Source organism: Dunckerocampus dactyliophorus, chromosome 8 (assembly GCF_027744805.1).
Source record: "Dunckerocampus dactyliophorus isolate RoL2022-P2 chromosome 8, RoL_Ddac_1.1, whole genome shotgun sequence".
Taxonomy (NCBI): Eukaryota; Metazoa; Chordata; class Actinopteri; order Syngnathiformes; family Syngnathidae; genus Dunckerocampus; species Dunckerocampus dactyliophorus.
In genome coordinates, this window is record NC_072826.1 from 9,503,694 (window position 1) to 9,530,267 (window position 26,574).

At 40.5% G+C, this 26,574-nt stretch overlaps 1 protein-coding gene across 2 annotated transcripts; it reads right to left on the reverse strand.

Moving 5' to 3' along the window:
* Positions 1-88: 88 nt before the first annotated feature.
* vstm2l (V-set and transmembrane domain containing 2 like) lies at positions 89-16,059 on the reverse strand. Of its 2 annotated transcripts, XM_054785092.1 has the most exons (4): positions 15,822-16,059; positions 3,995-4,161; positions 2,618-2,662; positions 89-1,544 (listed from the first exon to the last, which is right to left on the reverse strand). In XM_054785092.1, the coding sequence occupies exons 1-4, from the start codon at positions 15,925-15,927 to the stop codon at positions 1,278-1,280; spliced, it is 585 nt and encodes a 194-aa protein (XP_054641067.1). In that variant the 5' UTR covers positions 15,928-16,059; the 3' UTR covers positions 89-1,277. The 2 variants fall into 2 exon arrangements, with proteins under 2 accessions (XP_054641067.1, XP_054641068.1); XM_054785093.1 differs by lacking the exon at positions 2,618-2,662.
* Between the last annotated feature and the right edge of the window lie 10,515 nt (positions 16,060-26,574).

Here is a 26,574-nt window from a genome sequence, read left to right on the forward strand (position 1 = left end):
AAACATGGCACTAATACTCAATGTATTGTTGCAGGTCTTTCGTGGAAAGCATGCGCAGATGACAAAACATGTAGAGAGATTGACACAAAGTGTTTTTTATTGTATTGACATGGACAAAATGCTTTGAAAACAAAGAGATATAATATCACAACACATACATTTTGACAAATATCCTAGGCGAGCTCTAAAAAGCTTGGAAGCCCTGCAGCATTGGTAGATACAGTGTCAGCTATTTGTTGCTCTTTTTAATACATTTATCTATCCATCAGATTTCCATACTACATATACTTTACCGCCAAATTTGTATGGGAAATGTAAAATCAAATAATGACCCTAAATTGACTCACTTTTAAGGGGCCCTATTCTATATATTTAACTTTTCAGACATATCTACTGTACATGTTTAAAATGTTGAAGTGTCATGACGTTCGTGTGTTTTTATGCCGCTCCTAAAACGGTTGGGCACGTCAACGTCACAAGATTCCCCCCATGACCGAAATTCTCATGTCACAACTTTACGAAGTCTATGTATGACAACTTGCCATTTGTCACTTTTTCGTGAAAAGTAAGGCAGCAATGGGAAGATATTTTGTTTTCTGGGGAGCTAAAGACCTACTGTACCTCATGGTCACTGCTCCTCCATCCAATTATATCCAATTTTTCTGTACTGTTTGCTGCGAATCATTAGCACGTAACCGATTTGAGGGTGGCGTGTCTATGCAGCTCTCAGCGGTGGCGGCGGGCTGGTGCCGACTCTCAACCCCTGAACAATCATCACAGAGTAGGAGTGGCCGGGGACCAGGCTGCAGAATTCGAGAGTTTCGGCCAAGAGAAGAAGAATGCAGATTTAGCTTGTACACCACTTGAGATTTATGGAGTATTTTGTTAAAAGAAACTTACTCAAGTGCCCCATTGGGATCCAATGTCATCTTAAAAGCCCCTGAAATGAGCATGATAGGGCCCCTTTCATCTCATTTCAGGGAGTATAATTATCATCATTAATATTTATTGTACATCGCCCTGCCCGTGTAGAGTAACAACACATCCCGTCACTTTAAAAACAATGCATGGCTACACCCATGTGCACGGTTAATAAAAATGTGTCCTTTCCTGGACTCTACAAAGCACATACAGTAGCACATACTGTACAAACAAATGGTGAAGTACAAAGAGCAGTAGTGGGCACTGCCTCACCTCACAGTGATGATGATGGCCTCTCCTCCTCAGTCATGAACATGCACACTAACTAGCAGACTTCTTCCTCTTACATAGAGCGGTCAGTCGTCTTCGGCTTCCTGTTTCCGATGATGGCGGTTGTGCTCGTGTCGGTGGACCGCGTCTCTATCTGACCGATGCCCCGATCCAGGGAATCGGATGTCTGACCCTTGACCGGGCTCCACGTGGAGGTGGGCGCGAACGCGATGGTGCTGCACCTCGGAGCCACTGAAGTCGATGACGCGGCACTCGTACGTGCCCTCATCTGACGGTTTGACGCTCGACAGGCACAGCTTGTGAGAAATGTTACTGCCGGCCACTTTCACGACCTACGGGGCACAGACAAATGTGAAAAAAAAGACTTTTCGTAGCTCCTGTTACAGGCACTGACTGGTACTGTTAAGCCTGTTTCCCCTGAGCAGTACATTACAGTTAATTTCATCTTTGCAGTACAGTGCATCACTTTTATGCAGGACAACAAATGATCTGTATCATTCTACTCTACTTGACATCCGTCCATTAAAGTAACAAAGGCAGGCTAGGGCTTTAACTGTGTATGCAGTGATATGCCATGCTGCAATCAGATAAATAGGCACATAACGATGTGTCTGGTGTTCGGTGTAAAATTCTTGTCAGATGGCGTCATTACTTCCAACACAACAGAATGCATGAAACCTCCCACCCCAGTCCCAGAATTGCGGCATTCCCTTTTCCCCAGGAGGCCTCCTGCCTCCGTTAGGGCTCTGATACTACATCCCAAGGCAGAATTTCAGCATGATAAATTCACCCTTCCCATTCCGTGCCAGTTTAGTTCATACAGAACCGCGACGTGGAAAAAAAGGCTGTGTAAAAGGGGATAGAGCAGTGCAGTGATTGGCTGTTGATTGGTCGACAGATAATTGTCACTTCCATGCAACAAGAAAGCAAAAAAAGTGCTTTTTCTCAGGCACAGAAAACAAAGTACTGAATATCGTCCATGGCCTTTGGTTACTGTGTCATATTCCTCTTCTTTGTAGAATTACACTGTCTCATGCTGCTATGGGCAATGGGCCTAATAATCGATTAATCAATGTTTGGAATTAATTGCTGATAATCCTGTCTTGAAGTTATTGAGGCACTAATTGTCTGCAACCAGGAGAAGAGCTATTGACTCAGTCCCAACTATAGTTTGCTGCTTAAAGAAGACAATATAATGTTCGAATATGATACAACATGATGTTCTGGGTTTGAATCCAAGCTCTGGTTTTTCGACGTGCAGTTTGCATGATCTCCCCGTGCTTACACGGGTTTACTCGAGATACTCTGGTGACCTCCCACAGACCAAAAGCATGCATGTTAGGCTAAGTGGAGACAGATGTGCCCATTGTGGCTTTATGTGGCTTTAATGTGGCATTATACTCACACTAATTTTAGTGGCGTCTTTGAACGTCTCCTCCAGAGGTACAACCTGCAGAGAAATATCGATAAAGTCAACGACAAAAGGCAGATTGAGGCTGAACACGATATGTTTGTGGCTTTTAGCTCAGATTGTTGCTTCTGCTGAACTTACAAGTATTTCTTCAAGCTGATCTTTTGGGTTTGTTTGCATTCCTACATTGCATAAGCTCTTTGCTCTCAATTGGGGTGAAGATACAGTATGTGCAATTGCATTATGAATTATGCATGGCTTAGACAGATATTTTCAAATTCTATTTCTTTCCACTGCCTCATATAGGGTCTGGAAGCACCGCAGGGGAGCACAAGTGCCCCCATCCTGGGGCGGGGGAAGTCAACCTGTTCTCCAGTACTGGCAAATGCTATTTAGCAATTATCCCTTCATTCCTGTGGCAAGGGGATTTTTGTAGATTTCCCTAAACCTCATATACATGACAGGCACTAACTTTAGAAAATGTGTTACAGTAATTCCACTTAATGGACTACACAGCATAACGTTGACATTCAAGCTCAGGTACAAGCTGCTTATTGAGTCTTTCATCTTTTTGCATTGTCATTTTGTGTTACATGCTTCTACATCAGTGCCCTCCAAAGTGTGGACCGGGGGCCAATTTTGGTCTACAGCTTGTTTTTCTTTGGCCCTACACATAATGTAAAACTACAATTACTTCATTCTTGATAATATTTATTACTGGATGATACAGTTATTTGCTTTGAGAGGCGACAGTGTGCAGGGATACGGCGGGGGACAAATATAACACGGAACGATTTGTGAGGTCCGATTTTTTCAAGGAGGCATTGTTGTGATGCAAATGTATTACTCTTTTGAAAGCGTATTGTTTTGAGAAGCCAAACTCTTTACTTAAATGACCCAGCAACTCAGCGGAATTACGTTCCTCGTCACGAAAATCCGACCAGAGCCGGAATTGCGGGACCAAGTTGGGTGTAAGTCACCGTTGATGTACTACACTGCTGATGGGGATCCCATACAACTTCATGTCAAAAAATTCGAACTATCCCTGTAAAACTACAGACACACAAAATGTGTTCCCAGTTGGGCTTACTAAAAGCACGTCTGAAGCAAGTCTAAATGCCAACATCAATGCTAGATTTTGGACAACCCCCTTCCTATAGACTATTTAAAATCATTGAAAAACAGCATAATACGGGTGCGCAAAAGTGTACAGTTAATAATGCTTTGACTGAACAAATTATTTTAACTATAATTGATCTTGATGTAGAAAAACTGTCATGAAAACACGACTGACTTTGGAGTTTCCACTGTAGTCGTAGTATTATTCCACCAGCAAAAAAAAAAAAAAAAAAGAATGCATTTGCATCTTACATCATTTGTGATCTGTGCAGGCTTCTCACGCCAGTCTCTGTGGTCCTTGACGTACCACCACTGGATCTCCAAGGAGGAAGGAGAACCGGCCCCGCGGAAAGAGCATGCCATCTCTACATCTTCACCGCTCCGTGTCGTGACGTCGTGAGGTACCTCTGTAAAAAGAGCTGGGAAAACAACGAAATAAATGCTTGGAAAAGTGAAGAGTAGGTCAAACTTTAGCAAAGGTAACAGCATTTGACAGAAGTACGGTACGAATAATAATAATAATAATAGCTTGGATTTATACTGTGCATTTCAAGTAAAAGTAAAAGTTAAGTAAAAGGTGTGTTTTGGGGAGAGACCATCAGAGAGGTGATACTAGATCTGAAATGTGGAACTACTGCTTATTTCCACATTTTTACAGTCCTTGCTAATTCAGTATGAGAGCTCTCGTAATCTTGCAGAACTACTCTTGAGTGCAAAGACCTCAGAATCTCTACAGCCGGCGAGTCACAGTATCTGCACTTGACATTCAGCACGGTGAACAGCTTATCCGGGGATGCGCACACGTTCCAAAAGCAAGTCGGAGAATGGAGAAGCTGTAGCGAGGGATTTGGTGTCGTCTGACCTACTCAACCCTGCAGAGTCACGTCCTTGATGGAGTGCAACTCGCAGCCTTCCTGAGGTCTCATTTGTCAGGACTAGTGGTGTTTTTTGGTGAAGTACAGGTGTGACAGGACGCCAGACAAGAGGGCTAAAGTGCGTCACATTATTTTACCCCAAAAATGTTGAGAGTATGTTAACAGATTAAACTGGATTGAAGGATAAATGAAAGAAAATTGAGACAACAAAGAAATAAGAAAATCAAATGACGACGGAGCCACTAGTAGGTAAAACCAGAGGGCAGACGAGGGACTGATTGATGGGATACAAGAAGAAAAGGCATGTAAGCAAGGACCTGATTGGTCAGATACATGGAATAGAACGATAGGATACAACAAACGGAGGGTAGGTACAAAAACAATCTGAAAAACCCTATGAATACCAAATACAGTATTGACCTGACATAAGACAGCCCCTCTTTTTCAGGAACTGTTTTTGGGACATAAACATTTAAAGACAGAATCACAGACAAAATTAATTTAAAATAATGTTTCAGGTCTCCACCAATGTACTCCGTCTCACATCCAAAGTTTCCTTAAGAAGTCATCTCATCCTCTGTAACCTTGGCGAGTATAATGTGTTTTTGCCTAAATTAAGGTGATTATATGGTTCCTTTTTTCATAAATGTAGGCCCGATAGGATGGGGAATTCTTTGGTTCCGGCAGCCATTGTTCTGCTGAATAACTCTTTGTAATTTTGGTGCTGTATGTATTGTTTTAGTTTCTAAAATTAATTTAGTTATTATTAGTATTATTATTATTAATTTAATTCATTAATTATTCATTTTTATTAGTAATTACCTATTTTTGGGCCCTCTAGCAGTCAGGAGACCTTGGAATTCTCCCGACTTTCCCCCTTATATGGCAACCCTGGCCAATAGCACTCATCATAAATAAATTGAAAAATGTATAATTAATCCATTATTATTGGTATCGGCTGACTTCACTCATGGATGATCAGTATCGGAATCACCATAAAACATAAAACCCTGAGCATCCTTAAGTTTTCCTCTGTTTGCTAACTTGCCCGACCATTTAGCTGGGGTGGATCTCTGTGTTTCCACGGCACTTGTGTGTGTGAGTGACAGGAAGAAAAGCACTACTCACTTCAAAAGTCGCTTGGCCACCCTAGATCTTTACAGCCCAAATATAAGACGACTCGAATAAAACTCCAGTATTTTCAGATGAAAACAGCAATTAATGTACATGATGTCAATATCTGTGTTCCTCTACTCCTCAAAATGTTGTTAAAATATTATTTCTTATTGAAGGCCTCCCATTAAGAGTTTTTTTGGTTTGTCTGTTTTATTAAAAGCTGCTTCAAGTTTGCCTTGAATTGTCACCTGGGGATAAATAAAGTTGTTTTGTATTTGAAAACCAAGAGTGGAAAAACCAACAATCAAATAATATTAAAATCAACCAAAAAAAACCCATCCAAACTCCAAAAAGAAACCATCAGTCTAAAATTAGACTGTGACAAAATGGCACAGCAGTGATGAGACAAGCACAAAAGGATCATTAGACAATGTAAACAAGGACTCTTTCTATATAAAACATCTGAGACTTCAATGACTTCGAACAATCTGACAGCCTATAAATAAACTCAACAAAAATATAAATGAAACACTTGTATTTGATCCCATCTTTGATGAGCTGAACTCAAAGATCTAAAGCTTCGTATGTACACAAAAGGCCTATTTCTCAGAAATATTGTTGACAAGTCTGTCTAAACCTGTGTTGAGATAATCCATCCACCTCACAGGTGTGGCATATCAAGACGCTAATCAGACAGCATGATTATTGCACTGGCGTGCCATAGGCCGGCCAAAAGACAAGGCTACTCCAAAACGTGCAGTGATATGGTACAATTTCACATATGTCGCAAGTGTTGAGGGAAGAATGTCCAACAGAGCTGTTGTCTGTGAATTGAATGAACAATAAGTCGTCTCCAAAGGTGTTTCAGAGAATCTGGCAGTGCATCCAACCGGCCTCACAACCACAGACCACGTGTAACCACACCCACACCAGCCCAGGACCTTCCCATCTACCGTCTTTACCTTCAAGATCGTCTAACACCAGTCACCCGGACAGCTGCTGCAACAATCGGTTTGCATAACCAAATAATTTCACTACAAACTGTCGAGAGAGCGTCTCAGGGAAGCTTATCTGCATGATCGTCAACCTCATCGCATTCTCGACCTGACTGTAGTTCGTCACCATAACCGACTTCAGTGGGCAAATGCTCACTTCCGATAGCACTGTGGAGAGGTGTGCTCTTCATGGATTCATTTTCACTCTACAGGGCATATGGCAGCCAGTATATATGGCATTGTGTGGGCGAGCGGTTTGCTGATGTCAGCTTTGTGGACTAAGTGGCCCATGGTGGGGTTATGATATGGGCAGGCGTACACAACAAACACAGGTGCATTTTTAATTTAAATGCAGAGAGATTCCTAGGCCTATTTTTAGCCAGCAGACTCACCGGACATGTCAGCCACTGAGTATGTTTGGGATGCTCTGGATCAGCGTATACGACAGCGTGTGCCAGTTCCGTCCAATATCCAGCAACTTCGCACAAGCATTGAAGAGGAGTGGACCAATATTCCACAGGCCACAATCAATAACCTGATCTACTCTATGAGAAGCAGATGTGTTGCACTGCCTGAGGCAAAAGGTGGTTAACCCCCTCACGCCCCCCTTTTGTTTTCTTTGCCAACGTCAGTGACATAACACCTAGCAGTAGTGCATATACTGTACTTGTATATTCATATTTCTTAGCTTCTACCGTTGTTACGGTATAATAATTCCACTTCCGTTGTTGCGCAACCTTTAATAAGTGTTTATGCGAGCGGGCCTGTGTCACGACTGCATCTCGCCAGCTCACTAAAGTGTGTGTGTGTGAAGAAAAAAAAACTGTTTGGCCTGGGGAGAAGTCGTTTGGTGCCCCATGTTGGTTTGCATGTATAAATCTCTATACCCCAAATGTAATACGATCTGTCATTTTCAGGCTTTTTTTTAGGTAAGTATATTCAGCTCAGTATAGTATTATTAATACAAACGCGGTATGTTACGTGTCTACTGTAGTCCTTGAATCGTGGCAACACCCATTGCACCTGCAGCATCTTTTGAGCTGTTGTTTCTTTAACTGATTCAGCTGTTTAAAGTTTAATTCCTGCAGCTTAATTGTTGTGCGCAAAAAAAAAAAAAAAAACCTTACCGTCTATAGCTCTGCTTGTCGGTTGTTTGTGTTAAACTGAAATTACTTTCTCCTCTTCAAGCCTAATCCCCGTGTGGCTGTATAGCAATTGCATGGCCTGGAAGCACAAACCCTCAGCTTTTCAGTTTACACTAACTTGTGTAGGGTTCAGACATAAGCAGAAGGTAAGCTAGGTTCAGTGTGGATGTGGCACGACTTCTGATATCTGGTCAGGTTTAGACACTTAACAAAAATGAATGCATTTTTATAGTCCACTGGTTTCTGTGCATCTGTGCAGATCATCCACTCGAATGGTCTATAACAGGACTTAATAATGCAAATAATGAGGCGGGCCTTCCTGGTGGGGCGTATTGAGGTGTTGGGGGGCAGTGAGTAAAGTTAACTTGGACATTGTTGTCATTTTTTGCAGTTTTCGCAGCTCATTTTATTCATTTATTTTGATAATTTTGTGATTGTATGAAGAATGCTGGTGCCAGCAACTCATACAGTGGTTTGTACAGACAAATACATAAATATGATCAGTTTCGCAATTGAATTTAAATTCAGGGGGCACGTGAAACAATTTCTCTCCCCTAGGGAACCACTGGTCTACAATAATGGGCCAGGACCTCGTCATCTCTCATGTTGTGCTAACATTACAGGTCACAATTATGCGTAGTGCTCGTACAAACTATTGACCGTGCAATGTTCATACAAACAAAAATATGGAACTCGTAGAAGTCAAGACATAAGCATTAAGATTTTTATATTTCTATTCTTAAATCTAATTTCTTTTATTTTTCTCTCTTTCCGCCACCTTGTTTTTTACTCCAGTCGATGGTCTTACGCCTTTAATTCCGTTCCTCTCCTCTCCCTGCCATCATCTCTGAGTGGGCAGTCTGTCTGTCGGATCTCTGATGTGTGACATTTAGAGATTCTTCCCGCACTCACATATATATATACAGTATATATCTGCTGGAGCATTGCCCAGTAGCACTGGCAAGTGTTGAGCACCCTGGGGAAGCGTGCGTGTGTATGTGCATGGTGCATATATTCAGCAAGCATGTAGCATGTTTGGCGTAATGCATACCAATTTCCTTTTCCACTGCAGTGTCACATTTTTCTGTAAGTTGTAATATTAGGAAGTAATGAGGTGATAGCAGCTCATGTAAGGAAAGGGCGTCCCTCTTAAATTACTGTATCATCCATGTAACAGTCAACCCATATGTGGTTTTACAAATGCATGCACTCTGTATATACATATTTGATAAATGCATTGACCTGGTGAAAATGGACGAAAACATGGGAAAAATAGCGCACCGACAAAATGTGTTCCGGAAAAGACTGCAAAAAGAAATCCTTCCAGTTCTTCTAGACTTGGTAGGGACGCTTCTTCTCACGTAAAATGTCTTGTGAGCCAGATACTGATGGTCAGAGGGAAAATTGCTTACTAAACAAGGTTGGCTAACCTGATGTGATCTCTTCTTACTGTGGTTGGCTGTGTCATTCACAGCAGAGAAACTGTTCCCCTGTCCCTGAACCGTTTCCTCCCTCATGGCAGGTACATTTAGTGTACGTCTTCCACCCCCACCGCCATCACAGAATCAGTCAGTCAATCTGTCTACAGACAACAGTGCAGTAATTGCAGCCGATTAGGTTGCTATCTGGTCGTCCTGCTGTGGATAGCCACAATCTAATCATCAGACTTGTTTTCTGTGTCTGTCTTCCCTCAGCTGTCACCATCATGAAATCTTTCTGAAGTGGAGCTCATCTCTTTCACAGTCGGGAAAAAATAAGGACACCCCTGGTGTGACTCTTCCACTCCTGAACCGCTGCACACAAAAAGGTGAAACCGCTGTAATTTTGGGCACAACTCATGAGGGGGACCAAAATATAAATTTCAGTCATGTGGAAAAAATTAGGGGGCACCAGCACAAGCATGATGAACACCATTGATAATGTTGCCTCTTAATCTCCACGGTTTGTTTCCTCTTTTGCATCCTACCATCACGCTCCGTGAAATGTGTGGCCTGTCAAGCCAGGCTAAATCCAAGTCTACTCTCCTGTGAACTGTGGCTTGCAGATACCTTAAATCTTTGTCATTATGGATTGTGTCGGGAACTATAAAGCTGCCATATAGGCTTGCTTGACTGACCTTTAAAGTATATATTTTATTTGCCAGAAGCTTCCTCTAACAGAGATGGAGGATGATTGTTCTATGCATTTTTAAAGTGGCCCTTTGCGGTATTTTTCGCTGCACTGCATATTGAGCTCTCACACTGAGCACCAGAAGAGACTGCTTGCTATCCAAAGACTCATTAAAAATGAAACACGGAGGAGCATATAAATATATAAACAAATACGCAACTCAAGCCCAAGAGAAATAAACCTTCAAATATTTTTTCTCTTAACCACCAAATGTGGTTAAAGTTCACGTCTTGGGCAAAATGAGTTGCTGAATCCAGATTCAGTGGCAGTGTGGGGGGGTCAAACGTTGTCGTTGGCTTCATGAGAGAAGACATATGTACCGTATATGTAGGTGTGATGCTTGTGCCTTTGCCACTTTGTGTGATTTTAAAAATAAGTCTGCTCAGAGTGGCGCTTCTAATATTTTGCTCTACTCGTGTCCGACTTGACATTCAATGCTCCACATACTGTAAGTATTTTGATACATTCGGGGATACACATTTGCTTCTACTTTCTAGACAAAAAGAAAAGGGATTTTTTTGTCAATAACATGGTACAGTGAAGGGGTTGCCAAGCAGGGGTTATTTGGTAATTTTATTAATCATACAATACACAGTTGTGTGAAAAAGTGTTTGCCCCCTTCCTGATTTTTTATTTTTTTGCATGTTTGTCACACTCAAATGTTTCAGATCATTAAACAAATTTAAATATTAGTCAATGACAACACAACTGAACACAAAATGCCGTTTTATTATTAAGGCAGAAAAAAAAATCCGAACCTACGTGGCCCCGTGTGAAAAACTGATTGCCCCCTCCAACTAATAACTGGTTGGGCCACCTTAGCAGCAACGACTGCAATCATGCGTTCGCGATAGCTTGCAATGCGTGTCTTACAGACAATGCAGAATTGCTGTAATTCAGCCACATTGGAGGGTTTTCAAGCATGAAGCGCCTTTTTAAGGTCATGCAACAGCATCTCAATAGGATTCGGGTCAGGACTTTGACTAGGCCACTCCAAAGTATTCATTTTGTTTTTCTTCAGCCATTCAGAGTTTGACTTTCTATCAGACAATTGGACGAGCAGAGAATTATTTCCATCTGCGGGGCAGTATTTGTCCCACAAAGTTTGCCGGTCATCTGCAAAGGCGAATGCTGTCTGTTAGAAATTAGAACAAGCTTGCTCCGTCTCCTTGAGTGCTCCAGCAAAAGCCTTCAACGCAATGAGCAGTTACGTGTAGTAGTTACATTGTGTGTTCCACATGCGTTACTTGAGTTATTTTTCTGTTGCATTTAATGGCCTTCTGTTTGTTTGTACAGTGTGAATAATATATATTGGCCTACAACGGGTTGGTTTTAATATCTTTAATGTACCAAAAATACGAAAATGGCCCCTGCATCCTTTAATATTATTGTATGCGGCTCTAACAGAGTAGTGCTAGCTGGAATAATTGTACAAATGCATCTTATAGTTAAATGCCAACATTTGTCATGTGAAAAGGTGCCACCTCACGGGGCCAGCTGGTAAAATAAGGATCATTAACTTAATGACTCCATTTCAGTATGCCTGTGGGGCACTGACGAAAAGAAACGATTCATTGAAAAGAAAAGAAAAAAACAGACATAAGCTAACACTGTAAGGTTCACCAAGGTGAGCGTAAATAACCCGTGAACAGAATACCTCTGTGAAGAGTTATTTCTCTAATTTGATGAATGACTTTAATAATCAGGGAAGGCCTGAGGGAAGTGTGGATGAAGTGGGAAACGTGTGTAATAAATAGACTCACTGTGGATATTTATCTCAATAGTAAAAAATTCAGCATAAATACAAATAGCAAGAGTGAGTTATTCAGTACCTGCATAAAGTAAACCTCTTTAGACATTTTCACCCAATGCTAATAAAAAAATATACTGGAGATATGGTATGAAGATGTTTCCAGTGTTGGCCCTCACTTACTGTCACTGTATGAAAACATTTTATCACCCTGGCTTACTGTGACAAGACTTTTTTTTCCTGCGCTGAAGGTACTGACAGCCCTTGCAAGGGAGGAAAACATTACTGATAAACAAAAATAAGTCTTGTGGGAATTTGCCAGAAAGTCAATAACATTGCATTAGGTTGAGATTCAACAGCAGGGCAAACAGACAGCAAGCTCCTTGGGGAAATAAATGGATGCTGTGAGCCCTTCAGCATGCATTCAAGGTGGAAGGTAAAAATAATGAAATAAGAGCGGAGGCGCTAATCATGCAAGCAGCTGTCTGCCTGTTGCTGCAGATATTCCAAGCCTGTGGGGTGAATTTTTCATTGCCCTGGGGACGCCATACACACAGGTTATTTCCGTTTCCTGTTGGTGTGAGAGAACATGTAGAGGCATACCTCGTTGACAACTCCTACCTGGGATGCAGTAGCATCAGCCCTTGAGAACTTTTAAAACAGCAATTTCCAACTGATGGGTAAGCCAAACGTAAGTTTACAATATTGAATATTTTGAAATGAATTTAATTTGAAAGTCATTCGTGTGAAATTAGCAGTAGCATTATACCTGCAATTTGCCCATCATCCACAATCCTTACGTGAAATAACAACACACATCTTTCCCTTTCCTGTGCATTCTACATAGTGAAAAACTGCTAGCACGAAGCAATCTAACAATGCACGCAACAGGATTTACCTGTTTCGCCAACAACATTTTATCCTTTCACATGCTGTGACCTTGTAGTAACTGTCATATTTATGTTAATATGTAATATTTACAGTATTTGGTCAGTTTAAGTATTATCGGAACTTCTATCCATGGATCAGAAACTGGGTGGTTACTATAGCTAGCTGCCTGTCCCCAGAGAGACAGTAGAGTCAGGCAAAGTGTGTAAACAAAGATGGTGGAATAGTCGAACTTCAATGTTAAGTGTGAGCGATCACACACGCTGGCATCGATAGGCTTAGACTGTGACAAACTGTTGTCAATTGACTACACAGTTCACAGATTATTTTTCATTCTCACCGTAATAAAGGATGTCCCCAGTCAACTCACTGGGGAACACGGACTTTTATCTGGTCGCACATGCACGAGTAGATGAAAATTATATTCATATTTTACTCACAAAATTCGACCATTTAGTTGCAGTCTGGAGCCCTGACGACAGATCAGTGCTGCCAACTTAGCGACTTTGTGTGAGTAATCAGACCCCTCTAGAAACTCTTTTTTTAAAAAGCGACTAGCGACAAATATACTGAAGAGATTTTTGGAGGCTCTCAAAAGGGTGCGATGTCTCCTGGCAAAGGTGTAGATGTGCGTGTTCAACGTATGAACACGGCACTTTTTTCTGCTGTTTAGTGGATTTATGAAGCTGTGGCATGTCTATTAGCGAGTTCAAGGACCACCGAACAAAGTGCAAAATCTTTATCCTTGATGATGAAAAACATGATCAATGAGACAAAAACAAACATGGTGGGCTTTCCAAGAGACACTCTCACATTAACGCACGTATCTCTTCTCAACGAGCAGTGGGTGCAGCTGTAGGCCCCTCCCCCATCTCAAACCACTCACAAGCGGCTCTGTCTTGTTTATGACATGAAAAAACTGTTGTGCTTTTGTTTGTTTTTTTTACTCAACGTTATTCCTCTCCCCTGCAGTGTCCATTACAATCACATGCAAATGCCTCATTATACAAATTACACGTCACGTCCTCACCCACTCAACCAATTACTGCCACAAATAGATTGCAGTCTTGTTGGATGTAATGCATTATGATATTTTGTATTTACGTTCAAATAAATATAGCTCGTCCTTCTCAGCATGCTAACAGGCCTCTGCACAGCCCCAGCACCATTGAACGGTGAAAGCAATGCAAAGTGCCTCGGTTGGCCGTCCTAATTAAGAGGACACCAAGCTGAGGACTGACAGAGAATCCCAGGCACTAATGAAGCGGTACAGGCCCCCACGCAGCGTGAGTGATACGTTCACAAGGGGATAACAAGATGAAAGCTGCCAGGGAGACCACTAGCGCCGCAGTTTCCTCCACTCAGAGAGGAAGGGCGACAAACCGAGACCTACCGTATCATCACTAAGCGTTTGCCTTCAAGTGCACCCTCTTGCAGAAGCTCAAACATACAAAAGGTTTCTTTGTACACCCTCCTGTCCATACTGACCAACCCATCCTGCTGATTTATCTTCACACAGGAGCAATAAGTTTTGTGTGGAGGCAATTTGATTTACACTTGAGCTGAAGTGGAAACTGAGCTGCAGGAGCTGAACGGTCCTCAGCTAGATGCATTTATCTGCAACAAATGAGCCTGGCCTGAATCTAACAAGCGCTCCAGAGAGCAGCCCTTTTTTTAGCCTCTGTATGACAGCCCCTCTGCTTTGGTGATTTATTACAAAACAGACTTTTTGGATGTTTTTTGTATTTGTACTATAAAAAAAACTCAGCAGCATCCCTTACGGGGGGATTCGAATCTTGGTGAGCCGCTGGCGGTCATGTCCTCCTTTATGAGCAGGTTGAGACACAGGAGAACGCGATGATTACAGCCAGTTACAATGGACTCCCTGAGGAAGAAATGTACCTAATTGATTTTCTAACCTGCCCACCACTGTGAATCTATTTGGAGCTGCTGCAACACTGCACTCTTTTATGGTGATTGAGCTAACAGGAGATGGTTATAAGCGGCCTCATATTTTACACACAATATATGCAACATACCACACCTAAATGTGCTCCAAGCTATCAGGACACAAACTAATGTGAACAAGCAACCAAGCAAAACTCTAGACTCTCGGTAAATACTGTATAGTTCATGTTTTCACCTATCTCAACAACAAGTTAAAAAAAACACATAGGACTTCTGAGTTTGTGTTGTGTACGTGTTTGTGTGCAAACATTTCTGTTAAAGCTGTAGTCTTGAAACAGTTTTTATTCTCCCACAGCTCATTCTAGAAAAAACCCCAGCAAAAATACAAAAAGCAAAGCAAAAAAGGCACCATGTTAAGAGAAAAGCCTGAAATGTTCATACTAATAAATAATAATAACACAAAGCTTTGTATTGAAATATATATTTTATATTACATTTCATTTATTATATTTTAGCCTTTTTAGTGGCCACCGGCATTCTTTCATTTTTCAATATGCAGCGCCTTGGTGGAAAAAAGTTTGGACACCACTGCTGTAAAAGAGTGCTGTTATTGTTACTATAAAAAAGTGAAACGTTATGCAAAATTAAACGTTTAAAATCAAGGTCAAGGTCATTTGTTTGACTAAAAATGCCCTTTTTGCTACCACGCACATCCAATGTTAGGCCAATTTGTTTATTTTAAGTCAAATTTATACTGAACTGTGAAATCTGGAAGCAGATTATTTTGCTTATTTTAAATAATACAACTCAGATATTAAAATTCAATCGTTTCCACTTTTTGTGGTGTAGGGTTTCATTACTTTGTTTGTAATGTGTTAACAGGAGAGTTGCACAGATTTGTTATCACTGGACTCATAATGTTTATATTTTAATTTAGCCAGTTATTATAGCAATGGCACAATCATTTTTCTCTTAAAATGATTTTTACATCATGGGATATTAGTCCTGACACAATATAAAACCACAAAATCCTTATGCATGAACAATGCGTGTGGTAGTCAGATTTTCATTAGTTATTAAAAGTTATTTAAGCTATTAGTCGTGGTGATTGAACATCAGCATACAAAACAACAACAAAATCCCAAAGCAGGCAATCAGAATCCTCATTAAGAGTGTATAATATGCATTCAACATTTACAGCTTGCACCAGCAATTAAAACCATGGAAACTTACCATTTCCAGATAAATGATTATCCAGCTCAACGTGTCCAACAATGAGAGCTACGTTAAGTTGAACATAAAGTCCCACGTAGTGTACCAGCCCCACTATGGCTCTCATTGCTTCAAATATGTCGTGCGGTGCCGTGGAAATGTCACATCAGGTGGAGTGCATCGATAGAAAAGCTCCGCGTAGCACAGCAACCGTCAACAACATGAAGCGACACGCTGCGGCACTACTGTGCTCTGGCGGTGGACGTGACGCGCACTGTGAGCGGAAGGAGACGCTGTCAGGAGACAGGTGCAGCGGCTCTCAGCGATAGCCAATTGAGCGGCAGGATCGCCTACCGTTTAGCCGCTGAAAGGAAGAGGAAACCAGAGATCTGTTGGCATATGCAAGAAATAAACTTTATATTTAAAGCAATGTATATATTTACATGCAAATCAGTTGACAAATCCACTTTGAAATGGAAACTACAACTACGAGGTACAATTTCACTGTCAAAATCAATGACACCTGATTTAGGCTGGACTAGTTAATGAAACCTGGGGCAAAGAAATTGGAGAATACATTGCAGTTTGATTTTGTTTTATTTATTTAGTTGAATCCCCCTAATGAATGACGCACTACTGTAACTCACAAGGTTTAACAACAAGAATGTTGACCCTTAGAGGCCACCATACTTGTTGCCAATTGGGACACATATTAAGCATGTTTACCTTTAGCATTGTTCCATTTGCCATTATATTGTACCAAATCAACATTGGTTACGTTTATTTTATTTTCTATATATTTGCAGAGAACAACAGAAGTCCATTTAAGGATACATTCTCCTTGTAGTATACAAAGTAAATATCCTTATTTACACAACGGCATGTCATTTCGATCTCATGGTTAATTATGTGACGCCTTTTTCTTTGAGTGAGCGCGCCACAGGTTTTGATTTTGTCTTTTTATTAGGGCTGCCAAAATAACGTGTTAACGGCGGTAACTAATTTATTTCATTAATTGCGTTAACACCATATACTATATGTATCTCCATTTGCCATACGTCTCTATCCAGTCATCTTGGGAACGACACTTCCTCATTCTCATTACAAGACCTCGAGATGCATTCAGGGACACTCCGAACACCACAAAAACGACTTTATAATGCAAATGTCTCTGTGTGTAAATAAAGAGGGTGATAAAGAAAAAGACTATTATTAAACATTTTATTCTTATCACTCACGTCGTAACTCTTAATTCGGATGTACAATTTGCCACATTTAATACACTGAAAAATACTCTGAAAACAAGTAAAGGTACCTTAAAGTACATGATGTCTTTGAATGCAACTCCTCATTGCTCATAATAACACGGTTGAAAGTGTGATTAAAATGTTCTGCTACTATTAAAGAGACTAGAGTCAGGCAAATACATTTTTAGACTTGTGTGGTATCTTTTAGCTTGACTTCAGTTCATTTGGAGCTGTTAATACATACAAATATATACACTATAATCCTGTCCTGTCCTTTATCTTTCTGTTAATTAAATACAGTAAAAAAAAATTGGCATATTTCAGATATAGTGACTGTTTATTGATTTATTTTAGAGAAGGCGATGGTTATCATATGAAACTGGCGAGGAGTGATTACATTACAGTCATTTGATTCCTCTCGTCTACAGTCATGGAAAAAATTATTAGACGACCCATGTTTCTTCAGTTTATGGATCCATTTCAATGCCAAGTACAACTAAAAGTACATTTGTTTGGACAAATATAATGATAATAACAAATATAGCTCATAAGAGTTTAATTTAAGAGCTGATATCTAGCAAATTCAATGGTTTTCTTGATAATAACCAAAATCACTTAAGTTCTTACATGAATAGTTATAGCATTGTACGGCCAAAAAATGTAATTCTTATGAGCTATTTTTGTTGTCATTGTTATATTTGTCCAAACAAAGGTACCTTTAGTTGTATCAGGCATTAAAATGAACAAGAAACTGAAGAAACAAGGGTGGTCTAATCATTTTTTTAATGACTGTACGTGTGCACCCCTCAATTAATAATACAAATATGCAGGGTAAAGGGTGTTTCAAATTTTAGCTGTAAAATTTAGCCCACAGTTACTTTGGACTGCAAAAGTAGTAAAATGTCAAAATCACTCCTACTTTCATATTGCCATTTGTATTCTGAAAGTATACTTTAAACAGGAAGGTGATTAGAGTGCTGTCACGTCCATTTTGATTTTGGTATTGGCCAGTCAGATAAATGAGTCAATGAAAAACTAAAACAAGACAAGGGATTATAATTGATCTCACTCGTTATGTGTATCCCAGTGGGAAAATGTATGTCTTCTAACTGCAGAGAGCACTCAGTAAAAGAAAACATCAAGACCGATTCAGACAATGAATAAAGAAGTATAAATAATAAATAACAGTTTTTGTCAACCTGGTGCATATGAACCAAACCACACGAGGCCATTAATCAGTTTGTTTGCTCACACGTAATGAGGTAATTACCTGTAAGCACCTGCTGTATTCTAGTCATGCAGCAAACAGCAAATGATTTGTTGTGCATGCCAGACGTTCACAGGTCCAAGTTCTTGCCTTTCCTATACAGTAGCCCCATTTGAAGTATGAACATTCCACTTGGTACTATTTTCATTGTCCTACCATACTTTGTCGAGACGTTACGAGGCATGATGATGATCGGACACCCCCCGTCCCTTGTAGGCAATATAGTCGCCTTGTGCTAATTATAAATCTTTATTGTCGAATATCTTAAAAACTTTAGCTGACCTTTATGACTGTTTTCTACCAGTGATATTCTTCAATAGCCAAGTCAGTAGCCTGATCTAACCCAAGTAGACCATGCTTTTCACGGAGAGGAGGCTAAAGTCAAGTCAACAAGACCCTCAAGGTGGCTGCAGTGAAGGCCTGGCAAAGAGAGGAAACTCAGAATTTTGTGATTTCCATGGACTTTAGACTTCAGTCATTGACTACAATTTTATTTTCAATCAAGTCTGAAGCATGTGGGTTATATTCACTATTATGTGACTAGTTCGCTGAAAATGACTTGTAATCTGCATAAAATGGATAATTCCCAAATTAATTAAAGCTGAAAGTCTACACTTCAGTCACACAGTGACTGTTTTATTTCAAGTCCATTGTGCTGGCATATTAAAACGTAATCATTTAACTTGCACTTACTGTAACTGTACTTAGTTGTAAGCGTAATTAACTATTCTCCCCACACAGAATTGTATAATTATAATAAAAAAGCTCGTGGGGACTGTGAGGTACCCTGCAGACGTGCCACGTTTGGACAAACTGTGCTGTCAGTAAAAGGAACAAAATACAGGAACAGCCTACCATCAACAATAAGATTCTCAGACAGACACAATCTTCAAAGCCAATCTCAAAAAGTGGATGAAACAAAACCAAGCCTGTGACCACTTTTAGCCTTTTTTATATTAGATATTTGAATTATGAAATATGCTATACAGTCGTCCCTCATTTGTTGTGGTTAATTGGCCAAAACAACCTTTTTAATCCAATGCCAGATCCTTTACATCCCCAAAAATTAGGGGTGTCCCAAATCCGATATTGATATAGAATATTGGTCCGATATCAGCATAAAATGAGTATCGGATTATGCTGGCCTGCATAAATTCTCCGATAATTAGCACACCGATATAAGCAGCCCATTCCAGACTCCGCTTCAGCGCTTCTATCTGGCATGCAGACCCCACGTGATCACAACAACAGTGCTGACAAGGAAGGAGCAGGACCGATGTCGGCCAAAGAAATTGCAACCGAGTGCAAAAACCACCATGCACAAGTCCCCTGCGGTGGCTGAGAACCAGGAAGTCCCAACCGACCAATCGAACAACTGCATTGCACATCCAAAGCAGCACCACAAAACAACGTCAGGATCCTCGCAAGACCACGGAGGCGAAAAAAAAACCCAACTCCGAAACATCCGCAAAGCGTGAGAAAGTGAGTTGTTTTTTTCATACCGAGTGTTGCGTGGGTTTAAGTAACATCACCTGATCAAGCTTTTTCTAACATTTCAAAGTGCGAATGATTCGTGTTGATATCAGATCAGATTGATATTGGCATCAATATACCGATAACACCAATATCATCCTTAGTGCGACCAAAAGACCAACCAAAAACAAGTAATTCATCATCTAACCAAGACAGTTTGGACAACCCCATGCTTTGTGGAAACAGGTCGTTAAAGATACGACTAGAGCATACCTCAACCCCACATAACACCTTTGAGACACGCACGGTGTCCTAGTGGTTAGCATGTTGGCCACACAGTCAGGACATCGGGAAGATCTCGAATCTCTGTGTGGAGTTTGCATGTGCTCCGGTTTCCTCGTTCCAGCGTTAGGTTCTTTGGCGACTCTAAATTGTCCATAGGTATGAATGTGAGTGTGCATGGTTGTTTGTTTGTCCTGCGATTGGCTGGCGACCAGTACCCCCGCCTCTCACCCGAAGTCAGCAGGGATAGGCTCCAGCATACCCGCTACACTAGTGAGGATAAGCGGCATAGATGGATAGAAACTAAAAATTGTGAACCAAATCCTCTCATTCAACATCATTAACCTCTCCTGGATTGGGCCCAAAAGAAGCCATAATATGTCCCAATACTTGCATCCCCACAGTGTGCCTTAGTTGTAAGACTGTCAGATGTCCAACGCTGTTGTACAATGTTGATGATGGACAGTGAAATAAACCGTCCATGATTTACACCAAAAGCACCAGACTGAAAACTGTTAAAGCAATCAATTGTTTTCACCTGATGAAATGTCATTTACCCACCCAAGATCATTTATGAACCCTGGACCTCAACCCTACAGTTCTCAAATGGACCAAAGTGTTTTCACACCCCACAGGATTCCTATCTTTGTGATGAGACAGGTGGTTGGCCAGCCACTCTCCTCTGTCTCAGTCATCTTGTCGACCGTTTAGGAAAAATTACATGACGGCCAAAAAACGCGGCGTCATTTCTTGGTTCACTGGATATGGCGTTGCGCGCCAGTAAATCTTCACTGTTCATTTCTGGCACAATTGGCACAGGCTGGGGATGAGAAGCGAAGATGTCAACTAGCACCAGCAGCAGCTGCGGCACATTAAGCATCTCTCTGCAGGCCACCTTCCTCCTGATGCTAATGTAGCCTGACAGAAACATGCAATGAATAGAGATAGATCAGGTTGTGGTGGTGATGAATGTTTTGGGTATAATATGTGATAAAATGCTAGAAGTGAAGTCATATGAGTCTACTACATACAAAGCAACATTTGGGTGATTTAATTATGGAAATAAAATGTAGTTTTCTCTTAAAGCAAATGGCTCAGCCTTCAGTAGCTTTGTGATTACATCTGCCTCCATGCCGTGTGCAGTCAATGGGGCACCAGACAAGCAGCTTCTATTCTTGCTGTCAAGCAAAGTGTTAATATGCCCTTTTTACAGCAAGCCTTTTCCACAGGAGGAAATTAAATTAATTCTTAGCAACCTTTGGCATTTCAGCACAGTGGCCACAGACCGTCGCCCACCATTTTTTTTTCATCTTCTCTCAATTTTCATCTGCACTGCAGGCTCAGGTGCTCTTAGTCCACTCTCCTTCCTAGACAGTTAAGTGACTAACCCTTGGAGGAGGCGTACAGTAGCCAGGTAATAAAAATGAGGCTTCATTTGGACTTGCAGGATTAAATACCCTATTCATTTGGATTATCTATGCTACTGACAGATTTGCCTATAAAACCACTTTTGATTTGTCCGTATGCATGCAAATAGATAACTGTCAAAAAGGCGTGATTTAGTCCATCAGAATATAAAAGAAGAAGCGTTCTTCGAAGGTGCGTGCATGGTAGTGGGTTCATTTCCACAGACTGTTGCAGCATCAGTCTTCTAACAGATGGGCTTTTATTACAGTTTCATGGGAAGTCGTGCAAGCTCACCCAATAAACCAGCATGCTCCCCTCTGGCAAATATGAACAAGTGCTCTGCTGCAGTGCGCCCAGATGTTAAAAATCTCAACATCATCAGGGCAAGAAGGATGATTAGTATTGTTTTGAACACAGGCAAGTCAAGCAGTAATGGGAATTTCTTGATATTGGAGCTGAAAGGTTTTATAAGAGCACAAATGCAAATCTTTTTACTTCTGTCATGTTTAAAATAGATTTCATTCACCTGACAAAAAGTCACAAAAAAGAGACATAACAAAGCTGTGCTGGAGTTGTGCAGCCTATTATTAGTCAAAGGATATCCATATAAACATATACATGTTTTATATACATACAAAAGTTGTTTATATACATTTAAACAACTTTTATGTGTGCCTAAATTAAGCATTTTCAAGCATAAAAATGTTTAAAGGAACTAAAATACAGATATAAGGCATTCAGAAGACGCATTCAAAGGCGTGATATGTAGTATTCTATATTGGTCACTTGGTGTCAGTAATGTTAATGTAATGTTTGGTGAGACACACAAGCACCAGGCTTGATTGCCAGAACAACAGGCTTTTATGGCAGGTTTGAATTATCTCAGGCACAATAATCCCTAATAAAAACACAAGCTACTGTTACGGCAGTAACCCATGCCAAGCTGAAACTGAACGCTGAACACCAGACATCACTTTGTGTCCGTCCCCCGCCGGGGGACATTTACAGCAACAGAGTCTTATTCTGGTCTTAAATGGCTTATTTACTCTTATCTTGACTATATTGGGTAATACGAGTTTAAGGGTGACTAAATGGGTGTTAGTTCATGACTAGAGGACTCTAATAATGTCAAAAAACATATTTAGAAGGTTGTAAACAGGTCAACTACAAAAATATTTGATTTATAAATAAGGAATCCTACTTCACGGAAATTCACTTTTCAACCAATGAACCGTGACAAACGAGGGATTACTGTACTGTATATGTGGAAAAGATCTGTTTGGTGCTTATGCTAATATGTATATTTTGATTACCAAAATGAACCTGCAATGAGATAATTGTCAAAGATGATTCTCGAAGCTTGCTCAAAGAAGCCTTGTAATTTCAATACATTTAAAGTATGCCTCGTCTGTATGGATAAAAAAATTGTTATATTTCAAAATACTATCTATAACCAAAGACACAGATTCAGGCTTCTCAGAGGATCAAGTTTACATTTAAATTGTTTTTGCCTGAGTCTCTGCTTTGGGGTCCTAATTCTCAACCTACTGACCCATGGCATTATGTCTACTATATTGGGAAATATGTGTGTAAAAGTGACTATAGGGGTGTTAGTTCATGTCTAGAGAGCTCTAATAATGGTAAATTAATTTAGAAGGTAGTTAGCAAGTTTTCTATGCTCTAACTACAAAAATATTTCATTTATAAATAAGGAATCCTACTTTGTGGAAATTCACTTATCACGTTTGGATCTGAAACCGATTAACCGTGATAAACGAGGGAATTACTGTATCGGTAAATTCAGCAGCCTCTCTGGGATTACAGTATGTCACATGCAGCCCTATGATGGTCAATTTAATGGCCCAATGAAAGCCAAGCCATTTTCATCACTTTATTTAAAATTAAAAAAAACAACAAAAAGATAAAACGGAAGACGGAAGGTCAGGAGAGGATGTGAAAACAGGACCCGTCCTGGGAAAACGGGACATTTGGTCACCCTAGGCTAATAAGCACAAACCATATCAGCCGACACATTATTCCCAAAATAGCCGCATCCATCATGTCAGTTGTACACATTCATCTTTCCCGAAGCACACTGGGGAAACTTTGAATTGTTGCCTTGTTGCCATGCTGCTGTGTTCCCGGCTAACACTGTTGCTTTGGCTGTCAAGCTGGCAGAAAGTAAGCCAACATGGGGCAGCTTGTCCACATCTGGCCTCAGGCCCAGGCAGGAGCATGACAGTTGGCATTTCTCTGGTTCCTTAATTGCTCCATTGTGGGTTCTATCATTCTGCTCTCCAGGATGAAAGCAACAGACAGCTGGGTGCATTGATGGAAAAAACTACCAGAAAGTACTGGATATCTCTGAGCATTGTAACACAGTCACACAGACAAATGCACATTACATTTACAAATTTGAAGGTGCGAATTATTATAGCTGCTATTTATATACAGTAGTAACATGGAACTAATCTATATTGACAGCAGGTTAGATGTAATTGTTAATTCTTTAAAAGTCATTTCACACTGCATAGATAACCTCCACAACAGTACTGTAGCACTGAAATGAATGCTCAGAAGACTCCAGGGAAATCTACAGTATTTAATGACTAGCATCATCGTGTGTCATTTTATATAAAGAAATATGCTGTTTGTTTTGTAGGCCACATCTACCCAAAATGTAACGGGCTCTTCATCACTTAGGATTGTTTTTTTCTTGGCTTAATCTGTCACGAGGGCAGACAGAAAGACAAACGAGGGGAGCCAAAATCATACCCTCACTGGTGGAGGTAATGATGCTACAAGCCCCAGCGCTATAACTCTTACATGCTAAAGTAAACACATTTCACCTTTAAAGATTTGCATTTCCTGTCATGGTGTGCTGAATGTGTACACCTTTGATGTAGCGCTGAATTATGGATACTCTCTCGTGGTGTTTGCATTTGCAATGGGCTGTAGGTGGTCATATAAATGCCAGCGCGGTGACAATACTATTAGGACAGATGAGCTTTGAAAGTTAAAACTGAGGTGATAATTTCCCGAGGCGTGCGGCTCTGCTGACATTCTGATTAGCCTGAGCTTCCAGGTATTTAATGACCTGTCACGGCTGCTAATCCATTGCACAGACCACACTAGGCTTTCCTCACTGGCCTACCAGATCCACTCAAGCTTAAAACGAATGTTCATGGTTCAAATTTTGCACCTTCCTTCTACCGCATTTTTTTTAAAATTATAGAAATTATTAAATCATGCTGTTTTGTGGTTGAATATGGCCTATTATTAGTCAAAACATATGCATATTTAAGCAAATGTTACATATTTCTGGCCTAAATTAAGCATTTTCAAGTATAAAAATAGCTAAATGAACTAAAACACAAATGTAAGGCATTCAAAAGATGTTGACATAGTATTCTACACTAGTCACTAGGTGTCAGTATTGTTACCGTGATGTTCAGTGAGACGCTAAACGCCAGAGTTGATCGATGGAACAACAGGCTTTTATGGCAGGTTTATCACACACAGGCACAATAATCCCTAATAAAAACATGGACCGCTGTAACCCAAGCCAAGTCTGAAAGACTCAAATCAAGACTCAAGCCAAGACTAGACAGGTTCAGTCAAGTTCAAAGTCACAGGTTTGAAAGTTTTGAGTTCTCACAAAGTGTAAGCACTGTTAAGTGTTTACCAAAAATACCATGACCTTGTAGTTTGGGAATGCAAACGAAGCCATCCTCGGTAGCATGTTGACACATCCGCTGCCACTCTCCAGAAGTCTGGCATTTGCAGAAATGTAAGCCACACCCTCGTTGTTTGTTCTTAAACCTGATTGGATGTCAATAGGTGCATTTAATGAGGCAGGTTCTGTGGGAAAATTTGGTGTCTGGCTTGAAAGGACATAATAACGGTCCCGTTCGTTGAACACTTTGAGTGGGGACACATTTTAGTCAACACGCTCATGGAAAAAAAATGTTAAAAAGTATTTTCAAGTCATCAGACTGAAGTTAAGTCCCGAGTCATTTATGTCAAAGTCCAAGTCTGGTTGCAAGTCTTTGATTATATTGTCAAGTCGAATCCAAAGTCATCAAAATTGACCGCTTGAGTGCCTCTCCTCTCAAAAGTGCAGCAAACAAGTGAGGGAGACCCATTCAGTTACATTTTTATTACACCGAAAACATGCTCTATGGTTGGATTTACAATTAAAATGTACAAAAATTTGATTGAATGGTTAACTCCTACTTTGCCTCAAAATGACAAGCTTCACTGTAGACTGCCAGACATGGCAACAAACAATACACAGCAAACCTTTTTTTATTTTATTTTCTGTGTGAGAGGCGTGTGATGAAAGTGAAGGGTGAGGCGACGTGAAGAAAGGTGGCACAACTGAGCGAAGATTATGAAAAGCTGGAATTCGGAGAGATGGAAAGGAAAGTGGAGAAAATCCCTTGGTGGGACTCAACATGGAGGTAAGCCCCTGTCTAGGAAAGCCTCTTGAAGCCTTTATGAGCTGCGCAATTAAATCGTCCAAGCTTTAATGTTGTGATGCCAGTGTGGTCTGACCGTATCACTTAAGTTGAGGTCCAGTTGAGGTCCAGTTGAGGTCTCCACATATATTGTCCATTATGGTGTCTTCCACAATTGAACTAACCTATCCACTACATTTACATACCACGCATAAGCTTTAGCATAAGCAACAATATAAACAACAGACCCTTGATAGATCGGTAGCGTCAGTAAATATACAGTACAACCTAAGATTACTAGAAGCGGTGTTACAGAAATAGGATCTATACAGTATTAAAGTGACGTCAAATTTCAAAATTCTCATCATTATTACTGGTATTCACTGTTGTGGGATTAGAGGAAACTATATGGTATATGTTACTTGATTTACAGCTCAAAGCCCTGGAGCTACGAAGAAGGTATGAAGAATTTTAAATCCCTTGCACTGCAGCAAGGTCAGTACAGCTGAGCTTCACCAGCCTTCATCTTGTGTGACACCTCAGCTGATTTGATCATGGAAATAAAAAGGCTCCATATTCCTTTTTACATGATAGAACTCCTGCGCATGACTAGACGTGAATCCCATCAGGGTTCATGA

Bases quoted from the DNA above. Each gene is read 5' to 3' on its own strand.
- vstm2l (XM_054785092.1), bottom strand. From the start codon at position 15,927: ATGAGAGCCATAGTGGGGCTGGTACACTACGTGGGACTTTATGTTCAA. The intron at 2,663-3,994 runs GTAAGATGCAAA...ATTTCTCTGCAG, and splicing joins CTGCACAGATCACAAATGAT to GTTGTACCTCTGGAGGAGAC. The intron at 1,545-2,617 runs GTGAGTATAATG...TGTGCCCCGTAG, and splicing joins AAGACGCCACTAAAATTAGT to GTCGTGAAAGTGGCCGGCAG.